The sequence below is a fragment of the Suricata suricatta genome, chromosome 8 (genome assembly GCF_006229205.1).
Source record: "Suricata suricatta isolate VVHF042 chromosome 8, meerkat_22Aug2017_6uvM2_HiC, whole genome shotgun sequence".
NCBI lineage: Eukaryota > Metazoa > Chordata > Mammalia > Carnivora > Herpestidae > Suricata > Suricata suricatta.
Genome location: NC_043707.1, coordinates 141,180,195 through 141,192,276, shown reverse-complemented (window position 1 = coordinate 141,192,276; position 12,082 = coordinate 141,180,195). Strand labels below are relative to the sequence as shown.

The following is a 12,082-nucleotide window of genomic DNA, read 5'->3' as shown; positions in this document are numbered from 1 at the left end:
CAGGCCCTCCCAAACCCCAATGTTCAGTCCTGCGTTGTTTAGCCAAGAGTTCTGAAATGAGGGTGAGCAGGGGTGGCCACGGCCTTGGCCCCGACCAGCCCCCTGCCCTCCAGGAGGGCTCCGCTGCTCAACAGCCTCCCTCCCCCAGCGTGTGAGTCTATGTGACCAATGCCGGTCCTGTTCTGTGGCCTCCTGCCCTCGGGGTGTTGCCGGGGGTCCCCAAGGGAGGGATTCTGAAAGATTCAGGCAGACGGGACCCCTCCATTGCTGCCACGGCTCAGGGCTGGGGGCCCAGAGCTGAGAGGGGCAGGTCCAGGCTCGGCTCTCAGTTCACCGGAGCCGTGGCTGTCGCCAGGGCCATCCCTGGGGCAGAGCAGAGGCTGCGGGGGGTGACCTCACTGCCCCCCCCCCCAGTCCTCATCGGCAAGATGGTGCCCAGGGGCCGGGACAGTGGCTGCCGCCCCGGGGGCCTCCCAGCCGCCGGCCTACACACTTGGCTGCAGCCCCTGCAGCTCTGCTCCCTGGTTTTGTTGAAGCTGGGCCCCGGCGGGCGGGCGGGGGCAGGAATGTGTGCGGGCCAGCCGCCCGCCCGCTGCTGCGTCATGTCGCTGCCTCCCTCCTGGCCTATGGGAGCCCGGGGGACACACCTGTTGGCGGCCAGGAGCAGAGATTGGTCGGCAGGGAGCAGGCACCTGCATGGGGCGGGGTGAGGCCCTACATGTAAGGCGAGCCCGGGGCCACCGTCTCTTCCCTGCCCTGCCCTTCACGGCTGCAGAAGGACCGGCCACAGCCTCCATTGTTCCCCGTCGTTCTCAAAACTTTCCCGAAAGACCAGGCCAGCTGTCCACCTGCACCCGTGTGAACTTGAGTTTTTCTTTTGTGAGGAGCCTCAGCTGCGGGAGGCAGGAAGCTGGTTTTTTCCAGGAGGCGGGCAGCCTTCGCTGGCCTCCCAAGCTGCTCCAAGGTTGGATCCTGGTTGGGGTCAGGCTGGGCACGCAGGCCGCTCGCCACAGGCTCAGAGGTATTTGCGGTGACTGGTGCCAAGGCCTCTTCGCTGTCTGTCCTGAGGCCTAGAGGGGGGTCCTGGGTGCAGGGACAGTGCCGACGCGCCGGTCTGGCCGCCAGGCTGGGGTCGGGAGTGGCCTCCCGCCCTCCTCCTTCAGGCGCAGAACCTGTCGGGGCAGGTAAGCGCAGGAGGTGGAGGCGGAGGAGTCTGAGGAGGCCGCTCCATGGGGAGAGGCCCTTGAGTGGCTGACCCGGAGAGCCCAGGTGGCCGATGGGCTCAGACTCGGGGAAGTGGGCCCCTCAGGCCAAGCACACTGGGTGTTGGATCCAGAGCCATCTTGGGCTGGCCGGGGCTGCTCAGGGTCGGGCAGGCATGAGCACTGGGCAGCGGGTGTCTTCTGGACCTCCGTGGGGGCAGCTCGGGGTCACCAACAGTAAGGGTTCCTGCCTTCCACCTGGTGACAGGACCTTCTGGAAAGCTCGAGAATCGACCACTGATGTGACAGTTCCTGAGGTACCTTATTCCCCCAGAGTGGGGGGTGGGGAAGAAGCACTTGGGGGCCTGGCACCAAGGGCTCCCACAGCTCCGGTGGTGGGCTTCTGGACTTTGCTCCTGAAGGAAAGGGCTCGGCTTTGCCAGAGGCCACACTGGTGACGGTCGCGCTCGGGGCCAGGCCGGCCTGGCCTGGATTCAGGCTCTTTCTCACCTGCCTGTGTCGGAGGCGCCAGCAAAGCCGGAAGCACCTTGGAGAAGGTGTCGGCTGGCCCCCGCCTGACACCACTACTCAGGGTCAGGCCCGAAGCATTTCACCAGGTTCTTAGCCGAGTGCAGAAGGATCACAGCACACGGACGCTTCGTTCCGGCACAGGGTGGCCCTTGCTGCCTCTGCCACGGGCACCCAGCTTTGAACTTGCCGCGTGGCGACCCGAGAGCAGCTTCTAGTCCAGATCATTGGCTTTTTTAGACGGTCTTGAAGTTTAGGGGGCGATAACATCCATGTGGTGTAAAGCTAACTTCCTCTGAGGCGTCACATAGACCCATTGTTCCAGATGGGCCACACTCTGAGGGCACCCGGATACTACAGGCTAATTAATCCACTGGGGGCATTCTAGACCTTATTAGGCTGAGCATCTGGAAAAATAGGGCAGTTTTGTTTTGCTTTTTTCTGGAAACCCAGATGAAATGCTTACGAGTCGGAGCATTGGCAGCATGCCGAATTAGCCAAAATTAGTGCAGAACATTTCACTTATGAAAGCGCAAAGCAAATGTGAGGCAGGGACACAGTGCACTGGTGCTTTTCCGACATTTTGGTAATTTGCAAATACCTGGTCTGCAAAGCCGGTAGGTAAGGCTGTTTTTGGTGAATCTGAGAGGAGGTCAGAGGCCCAGAAGTCACCCCCCTCCTGGGAGTCTGGTTCGTTCTCCGGCTCAGGCAGCGTGGGCGCATGCCCCGAGCAGGGCTGACGCTCGGCGGCCGCCGCAGGGGGGAAATGGCGGGGAATGGCGGCCTGGGCAGCGCATGGCCCCCCGAGGCCGCTGGAGAGGAGAGGTGCCCTGTGGTGTGGACGGCCCGCGCTTGGCCGCCCCCGCCCCCACCCCGCCCCAGCGGCCCCTGGGCTCTGGCTGGCCCATCCAGCGCGGCGCACAGGGGTTGGGTTTCAGCGCTTTGTTCTCCGTGCGGCCCTCAACGTTGATTAAGGCCCGTCAGGCAGGTTAACTGGCAAGTTAGTTTTTCACGCTGGGATCGCGTTCCCCACCTCACCCCACCCCATGCCTGTACAGGTGGGACCCACCAAGGGCTGGGCAGGTGGGCTCTGCAAAGAGGGGCCTGGAGGGTGCTGCCCTGGGCCTCTTGATTCATTCCTTGATTTTCCCAAGCTGAGCCTGCTCAGAACGGTGATGATTAACCAGACCCCGCATCTGGGAACACAACGCTGACTTCACTCCCTGCCAACAAGGGGCTGAGAAAGCACCATTTAGTCGCTCTGAAGCAGGGAAGGTTTATTTTCACTTTTCGTATGTGCCCGTCAGACCTGCCATCCTCCCAGCCCCAGGCACAGGGTGGGCACAGGGTGACTGGGGATCTGGGCCTCACGCTGAGCTGCACTCAGAGGCCAGACCAGGCGAGGGTCTCCTGGTGGATTTATAGGTTCCGAGTTCAGGAAGAGTGTGGGATTCTGTCCTGGAACGTAGGAGGGGGCATTCTGCTGTCCCCCACCCCCGCCCCAGCTCTGTCCGTGTGTGTGTCTGTCTGCACATCTCTTTCACTTCCTAGGTGACAGTGTGAGGGCTGCTGAGCCACTGGGCAGCAGACAGCTGGGGTGGCCTGATCAACTGGCTTGCGGCCAGGCCAGCTCTGGGCCCACGGGGGCTCCAGGGCCTCGGGTGCTCCCCGAGTCGGGCTGGCTCTGGGCAGCCAAGGACACTAGGGACACCCCAGGCTCTGGCTCCAGAGGCCACACAGCGGGAGGCTAGTCTGTGCACGGCGGGTTGGCTATAAGGGAGGGACACTGGGCTCCCAACCCCCGCCGCCTTCCCCTGTGGCCTGGCAGCTGAGAGCAGAGCTGAAATTTAACTCAGCTCTGAAAGCAAAGTTGAGACAGTCTCACCTAGCTCAGACAGAGGTGGGACTGCATCCCCAAAGCACACTGATTTCACAGGACCATCAGGACAGAGCTGCAAAGGTGAGGTGTGGATCCGGGGACAGGCGAGGTGGGGACAGGAGCGCAGGGCAAGAGGCTGACTGTGGGCTCCACCCTCTGAGCCTGGACACCGTCACCTGGAGGTTCCAGGCTCCTGTCAGGCCTCCTTCCCCTGCAGCGGACAGGCTTCTCACCGGTCCCCCCAACACTGGGCCTGTGTCATTACCATCAGGTCCTCTGAGAAATGTTGGCTGTTCCTGAGAACAAAGGTGAACCTGGCCTTGGCCCGGCAGGTGGACACAGTCTTTGTTTTGGTCAGCTGAGCGGCCTGGAGGGAATCAGCAGGGGGCCCACACCTCCTCTCTACAGCCTCTGTGGGTGGAAGGTGCCAGAAAATTTGAGGAGCCGCTCTGGCCTGCTCTCCAGGTCCTGGTGTCACCTGTGACAGAGAAGGGACAAGAGGGAGGATGAGACCCCTCAGTCCCCTCAGGGGAGGGGGGCCAGGGTCCTCTCAGACCCAGGCAGGGCCCCAGGTGTGGGCACAGAGCCGTCCAGTTCCTTGACCCCACTCTACACTCCAAGGACCGGCTTGGCCTGCACAGGCACAGGAGTCGGGGGCTCATCCTGCGTTCTGTGCTCGGGCACAGGCTGGGCAGGGGACCCCCTAGCTCCTTCCTCCAGGCCCAGCGCGGTCTCATCCTCGGACCTCACAGCCAGCAGCAGCCAGAAGGCCAGAGCCACCGAACAGTGGGGCGGGCAGACAGACCCATCTGTGATCCGGCCGGTGAGCGAGGTGGAGCTTGGGCCTTGGGGAATTCCTGCCCTGCTTGCTGGGGTGCGGCTGAGAGCCCCTGGTGCTGTCCTGCCTCAAGAGCCGTGGCCCACTCTGCCTGTGTCCCAACACCCTTCCTTGCCCTTGACAAGGGCACCAGGGGGCTGGGCTGGAGAAAGATGTTGGGGTGGCGTCTGGGAGACAGAGGCTCATTGTGCAGCCTCAGCAGCAGCTTCTGGTTTTAGACACAGTCACCTTCACTTGGACCCTGAGAGGGCAGGGCCTGATGTCCAGACCTTTCCCCAGGACCCCTCTGTCCTTGTCTCCCGCAGGCATGACACCCTGGCCCTCCCTGGGGCCATGTCCAGAGCCAATGGCCCCGCCAGGCCGGGCAGGAGGTCACCCTGTGGTACCACCTGGCCCTTAGGGGTTTCCAGGTGCCACAGTCCAGCCTCCCCAGGCTCCCTTTTGTCTGCCAGGCACTGTGGCCTTGGGATGCCCAGGGCCTCTCCTGAGGCCCCACCTCTCCAAGTCCCCTCCCCACCTCCATGTCCTAAGAGGACGGAGGTGGCTCTACTTCAGGCTGCTAACCCCCTCCCAGTGGGGCGGCCCCAGACCCAACGGGGTGGCCATCGCCATCTTACTGGGCAGCATTGGATGGTGTCGGGTCTCTAATACTGCCTGGTAATGATGACGGCGGGGCCCTGCACGCAGCGATGGGGCCGCCCTCCCCCAGCCCGGCCCCCGGGCTCCTCCCTTTCCCCACACAGGCCTCAGCTCCCCGACAGATGCCCTAAGTCAGCCCACCCGCCCGGAGTCACTCCATCCCCTCCTGCCAGGTGGGGCTGTGGGGCAGAAAGGTGACCCCTCCCCGGGGCCCGGGCGTGTCTGAGTGCTCCTTCTTACCCCGAGTAAAAGGTGTCCTGCAGCTGCACTGAGCACCCACCAGGACAGTGACCCTGGATTAGGACGCTCAGGTGTCGGGCCCTGCCTGCAACATCCCAGCAGGTGCTGCCACCACGCCCAGCAGGAGTGGGCTGAGCGGGCCACAACAAAGGGCTCTGGAGGGCAAAGGTCCAGCCTGGGCCTCAGGGTGGCCCCGGGATGGCCCCAGGGCAGGCCGGCCACCTTGCAGACTGACAACATCTCCACCCTTGGTCCTGGGTCTTTAGCCCCAGGTCTCACTCCAGAGAAAGCAGGGAGGGGCACTCAGGCATCTCCCCACCTCCCCGGGGGATCCTCACCCCTTCCCACCTGGACCCTGCCTGCCCACAGGTGGGCACCAGGTGTCTGTCCTGTCCTCGGGCCAAGGCGCACCTGGGCCTCTGTGGGCATCTTACCGGACAGTGCTGGATTTCTTGGCTTGACTCTAACACTGTCTGGTAACGATGTTCAAAGGTGACCCACCACCTGCCCGCCAGAAAGTGGCCCGAGGACACACCGTCCTAAGCTCCTGGACTCCAAAGATGGGCCAAGGCCCAGGGCTGGCTCAGGGCTGGGCAGACAGCCTGTCTCCGCTCTGCGGCCCGGCCCATCAGGGCAGCCCCCAGCGGCAGGTGGGTACCCCTCTGCTGGGGACCCCTGGCTCCCCAGCTGAGTTCTCAGGGTGCTCCGACCCCCAGGAGAGCCCATTAGGATTGGGTCTGGACTGGAAAAGGGCCACCGGTTACATCCTGGTCATCGACCTCGTCCGGGGTCCTGGCGCGCACACCCAGTCCGGCCTGCTTTGCTCCCGTGTGTTCGCTTCGGGTGAACTCGGAGGGCCCTCCGCAGAAGAGGAGACTGGGCCCAGGCCAGCAGCCACCTGAGGAAATGCATTTTCCGGCTGGTCCAGAGCGGCCAGCAGGCAGCCCCCACCTTCCCTTCTCTGCCCCTCTGTCCACCGTACAGGGTCAGACGTCCACAGTGGTGTCCCACAGCTGTCTCCTTTGGGAGCTGGCCCCACCCTTAGGGCCCCCGTCAAGCAAGGCCAGCCTCGGGCGGCAGCCTCTCACACACCGGGACTCTTATTCTCCAATGGGGTGCTCACTCTCCTTGGTCAACCAGGGATGCGGGAAGGACAGTGGTGTGTCCAGGTGCCCCAGCCCAAACCCATAATCAGAGGCCAGTAGACACTCTGTGCTGTTTCCCAATGAGAACAGTCTCCCTCTCCCCCCACCAGCCCCCACAGTGTCACGGTCAAGAATGGGAACATTGTCTGAAATCGGCAAGGCCAAGATGGCCCTTTGTTTCATCTTCTTGATCTGAAGCCAGGACACCAGTCTCCAGACCTGCCCAGCTGACTTGCACAGGGGCGGCCCCTGTGGGCCCCAGGAGCCCTGCCCTGCACTGGGTCCCAGCCGGCCTCTGGGGAGGAAAGAGGGGTCTGCCCCTGGCCTCACTATTATTCATTAACCAACCAAGAGCCATTCAGGAAACTGGCGAGGGTGCCACAGTGAGTATACCCAGGCTCAAGTGCAGGGAAACCAGATCTCTGGCTCCGTAGGTACACCCACAAGCACATGCACCTGGGGGCTGCGTGCTAGGGTTGCCAGGGTCCGAGGCGGCAGGAAAGCCCTCCTCAGAGCAGCCCTGGGACGATGCGGGTCCCAGGAGGCTCCACCCAGACCTCAGGTCACACACAGGGACTTCTGGGGGCCACTTGGCAGACTCAAGATGGCCAGCGGTCTCACTGCTTCCTCGGGGTGCTGCAGGATGGGCAGGGCACCGCCATCCCGGAAATGCTTGCCGCTGACTGGAGGCTGCCTGCACCACAGCCTGCCGATGGGCGTCTTACCAGACATGGTTAGATCTGGCTTCCATTGTCTAATACTGTCTGGTAATGCCGTTCATCCATGGCCTGACCGCCGCTGGAGGAGGGGCCCCTGGAGGGACACTGAGTGGAGGGCGAGGCCTGTGGTCCTGTATGGGCCCATTAGTGTCCCCCACAGGGCATGGGCCATGTAGGACTTCCCTAGCCTCCAGACCGCAGACCCAGACCAGAGGAGCCCTTTGACCCTTCAGCGGGTCAAAATGGATGCACAGCCATAGTGGATTGTTGGTGATAAAGGGGAGAGGTGCGGAGGCCTGGCTTCTATTCATCGCAGGGGCGTGGGTGGGTGGGGTGGGGCCGTCAGGGTCTGCGTGCAGGCGAGGCAGACATGCTCTGCTGTGGGCACTGCCATGGGGCCGGAGAAACCCCCAGAGGCAGCAGCCAGCTAGCCCCCTGGAGCCCCACCTAGAGCCCTCTCCACCCGACCTGTACCAGGCAGCGGGCTCTTGAGGAGGATAAGACTGAAGCAGCCCCAGACCCCCAAACCTCCAACCTAGGGCAGGGACACCTCCCTGGGCAACACTGTCCCCCCACCCCAGGCAGCACCAGGCCCCTGGAGGGTGCTAGAGTGGAGACCCTGCACTCAGCCTAGAGCCAGAGCTCAGGGGAGGGGGACGGATGGCAGAGGGTACAAGTCACCATTGCTTCCCTTCGTGGGCCTCCGCTCAGGACCCACCAGGGCCCCACAGGCCCATCTCTGAGGCTTGGGCAGTCGGTCAGGGAGTGGCCTGCAGGTGCCAGACCATCACCCTGAGGTTCAAGGGCAGGCAGCCCTTAGTCTTCAGCTGCTCTCAGCCCCCCGCCACCCACGGCCTCTCTGCGCGCTGCTTCTCTACCCACTGAAGCTCATGGAGACATCCTCTGTCTAGAGCTATCCCCAAAACCAAACTTCTGGATGCTGATCCCACCCTCAGTCTCACGGCTGCCCCCCAAAGCCCCTTCTTTCCCCTGAGAATTCCAAGTAGGTCTTAGGCACTGCGCCTGGGCAGGTGCTCTACAGCCTGAGTCAGGGAAGAGGGGACCTCCAGGGGCCCTGGGGGAGGCCGCCTCCCTGCTCCTTCCTTCTTTCCAGCCACCCCACTTCACTCCTTCCATTACTAAGTCTCTCCTGAGCACCTTTGGCCAACTTTCACAGTTCTAGATGCTGGGGAGAGGAGGGACGTCCCTGAGAGGGGGTAACAGGTGCTGTCAGTGTTGAAGAAGCCAGAGCAATCAAGAAAGTGGGGGTGGGGGTGGGTAAGGGCGGCCCAGGAAGGCCTCTAGAGCAGATGACCAAGCGGGGACCATGCAGACACGTGCAGGAGCCAAGCAGAGGTGCCAGCGGTGCCAGAGGCTGCATGGAGTCCGACAGGAGGGCGTCCTGGCCCAGCGTCCAGGCAGCGTAGCCTGGCCCCAGCAGAGGCGCCAACTTCCCACCCACTGCTGGGCTTTTCCCCACTTCCCCTGGCCCCGGAGGTAGGGCTGGACCACCAGCAAACCCCCAGCTCAGAGGCCCCCAGCGGCCCAGCTGCCCCCACGATGATGGCGGGTTAAGGATGCACAGCGACGCACCCCGCCCCAGGCTATTACCATCGTGGGAAAGGCTGGGGCGGCACCCACACCATCCAGTCTGTCGGGTTATGAGGCAAGTTTCGGAGCTGGAGCTCTTGTGTCAGCGCAGGCAAGGGGCCACTTCCCCAGAACCCACAGGGACCCAGGGTGGTGGCCCGGCCCTCCGAGGGGTCTGGGCCCCAGAAAGTAATCTGGGGAGGAGCGCAATGGTTCCTGAGGGAAGACGCATATGGGGGCTCTGTGCTCAGGCAGAGGGGAGACCAGGGCCCCACGCCCCCCGCAGCCTCTGCTGCCCCTGCAGGCCCTGGCTGGGGGCCACGAGCCCTAATCAGTCAGGCAAGGGTCTGGCTGGAGGAGCTCTCTGCCCTCCAGGCTGACCCACGGCCACCTCGGGGCAGAGAGTCTCAGCCCACAGTCCAGCAGGATGGACCCCTGAACGCCCCCAGGACCAGCACAGGCAGGGGAGGAGCCTGGGAGTGCATTGGCCTCTGTGTGGCGTCGGCGGCCTCTGCACAGGGGGGTCACCCCCAGGACACTCAAAAGTAAGGAGCGGTTTAAGGAGGGTTGGCCTCCTAGGGCAAAAATGCATTCTCTCCCACTTCACGAGGTCAGAAGTCAGAAATCACCAAGGTGGGGGGTGCGGGACACTCAGGAATCTCCAGGGGAGGGTCCTTCCTGCCTCCTCCGGCCGCTGGCGCCTCCGGGCATCCCTGGGCTTGTGGCCACTCCGGCCTCTGTCCCGCGTCCTCACATGACTCCTCCTGGGGCTCCGCTCTTTGCCTCCCTCTGTGAGGGCGCTGGCCGTTGGATTTAGGGCCACCGGATAAGCCAGGAGGGACTCATCTCTAGACCCTTAATCACATCTGCAAATGCCCTTTTTCCAAGTAAGGTCACATCTGCAGGCTCTGGGGCTCGGGACATGGACACGTTTGGGGGTCACCATCCAGTCCTATAAGAAGCAAGTGAAGGCACCTTAAGCAGAGATGCCCTTGAGACCCACACAAGACTCAGGAGGGTGGCGAGGCCATGTGGCCGGAAGGCGGACACCACATGACAGTCTGCAGTAAGGGGAGATGAAATCAAGCATGTAAAGCATAAGGGAACACAAAACCCTCACAGGGTCAGCTCCTGGGGTCGGGGCACGGATTTGGGGGTCTTCAGAAGGCTCGGGTATGATCATATGGAGGCTGCAAAGCCCACATGGGGACTGTGCACATAATGCCGCTGATCCAGCCACAGCCCCGCCCCCCACCTCCCCGCAGGGGCCCCCTGACTAGCTTGCCCATGGAGCCTGGCCTCCTGCCCCTCCCCAGCCACCTGCCTGCCTCTGGGCCACCTGCTGGCTGTTGCCCAGGGACGGTTGCCAGGCCACCACTGTTGTTTCCCCGGCAAAGGGCTTACACCACCTTGCTGGGCAGGTAAGAGGGACAGGCGGGTGGAGTGTGAGGGCCTGAGTGTGCCCCCTCCCCACCTGGCCGCCAGGGAGCCTGTGGGTTCTCTCAGCTCGCTGCCCAGGAGCAGAAGGAGATGAAGGAGGGTCAGGAGAGGGGTGTCCTGAATGAGACGAGCCCCCTCTGCAGAGGGCCCAGCCCCCCAGCGCCGCAACATGAGGGTCACAGACCCGCAGGCCAGACCAAGAGGGGCCTGTCTTCTGGGGGGAGTGGCTCCTCAGGACGAGCCCCTTTGCCCCGGACTAGGTCTGTCTCCTTGGACCAATTCCCCGAGGGGCGTCCTTCCAGACTGCCCTCCCAGCCCGGAGGCGCCAGCCCGTCACACAGTGTCAGCACCTGCCGAGCACCCGGGGATGGCAGCCGTGTGTTTGGGAAGAAGGCCCGAGGCACGACCGTGATGTCTTGTTTCCTTGAACATTTTCTCCAGGTTCACCAGGCTCCTCCTTCCATCCTGCCGGGGTGCTGCTTCCTGCCGCTCTTTTTACCTGACCAGGTAAAAAGTTTATTTCTAAAGTCGAGCTGTCGCCTGCCCCTGGCAGTGCCATCCCCCGGCGGCGGGCCGTCGTGCAGTCGGGTCCTTGCGGGGGCTCCCGTCCGATGACTGTCGATCAGTGCGTCCGTGAACATCTTTGAGCGTAAAGCTTTGCGTCTGTATTTAGAGTGACGTCCCTCAGAGAAAGTCTGATGAGCGCAAGCAGTAGAGAAAAGGCTCTGGGGGGGGGACCCCTGCCTGCCACAGACAGACGCCGCATTTCCCCACCCGCGGGCACACCTGAGCCTTCTGTTTTTCTTCACCTTTGTTGATTGGAATGACAAAAAAATGATACCTCATGGCTTATTTCTTTGTGAAAGTAATAAACAGGTCTTCCCACCATCCGTAGAGCCCCCCTATGAAGCCTTGAGTAAGCCAAGATGATCAAAGCAAAGAGGCACATGGGAAAAAATGCTAGCACATCCAGACCCAAAAAATTACCCTTCTTAGGCTTTTCTGATACCTTAGGGTTCATCTTGCTAATGGATGCACAATATAAATCAAGAGAGGCTCACAGACACAGCTCAGGGCTCTGGGGCGGGCGGTGGGGCTGCTGGGGGCGGTTCCCAGGAAGGGACCCTGCGGGCCGCGTCAGCTGAACGCTGTTTTCTCTTTTCGCCTTTTTTCGTAAAGGCAAACGGCCTCTTCAGACTTCTCTGTTAGCAAAAGCAGGTACTCGCGTGGGTCCTTCGTAAACGTGAGGCGGTATAGCTCGAACCCGCAGGAAGCCAGGGTGGAGGGAGTCCCGCTCAGAGTTAGGGAAGCCGGATGGGGGTGTAAGGCCGCCCCCCGCGCGCCTCTTTCCGCAGAGCATGCACACGCCCCGTGCCCCAGACCCGCCGCGGAAGTCCTCTGTCCCCTGGACGGCGGAGGATGGGCCTCGCTCTCTTGCACACGCTCTGCTCCCTCCGGAGCTGCCCGCCGCCCTGTTCTGCACAGCTTTCTCTGGTCGTGCCCGAATGCCGCCAAGCCCTCCTTGCCATTGTCACCACTAGCCCGCATTGACGTCACGTGTATAAGGAGCCCTCTGTCTTCGCAGCAGCTCCGTCAGGCCCGCTTTACAGGTGAAGAAAGCGAGGCACGGAGAGATCAGGGGAGCTACCCAGGAGTCCCCCGTGGGTATGACTGGAAGTTTTCGGACCATGTTCATCCAGGTGCCCTGGGTGGACGCCCCCCGCCCCCCGAGAGGCAGAGCTCCTGTCAGTCCAGCGCCACGTGCCCCACAGATGCCGGCTTAGCTCGAGGTCCTTCCCACTCCCGTGGTTGTGTTTTTCCCGGACAGTTTCCTTGCCGTGAATTTCCAGCCCTCCTACTGC

General features: G+C 62.7%; 1 protein-coding gene and 1 long non-coding RNA gene across 2 annotated transcripts in view; one reads left to right on the top strand and one right to left on the bottom strand.

The window, feature by feature from the left end:
• Positions 1–4,004: 4,004 nt before the first annotated feature.
• LOC115298196 lies at positions 4,005–10,039 on the bottom strand. Its single transcript, XR_003911650.1, has 3 exons — positions 9,756–10,039; positions 6,106–6,224; positions 4,005–4,087 (listed from the first exon to the last, which is right to left on the bottom strand). It is a non-coding gene; the product is annotated as an uncharacterized LOC115298196 (long non-coding RNA).
• Positions 10,040–10,213: 174 nt separating this feature from the next.
• The window catches only part of TTLL10 (tubulin tyrosine ligase like 10), a 17,056-nt gene continuing 15,187 nt past the window's right edge, over positions 10,214–12,082 (top strand). Inside the window, 1 exon segment of the mRNA XM_029946638.1 lies at positions 10,214–10,727. Within this exon segment, the coding sequence (XP_029802498.1) occupies positions 10,311–10,727 (417 nt within the window). The 5' untranslated portion in view covers positions 10,214–10,310.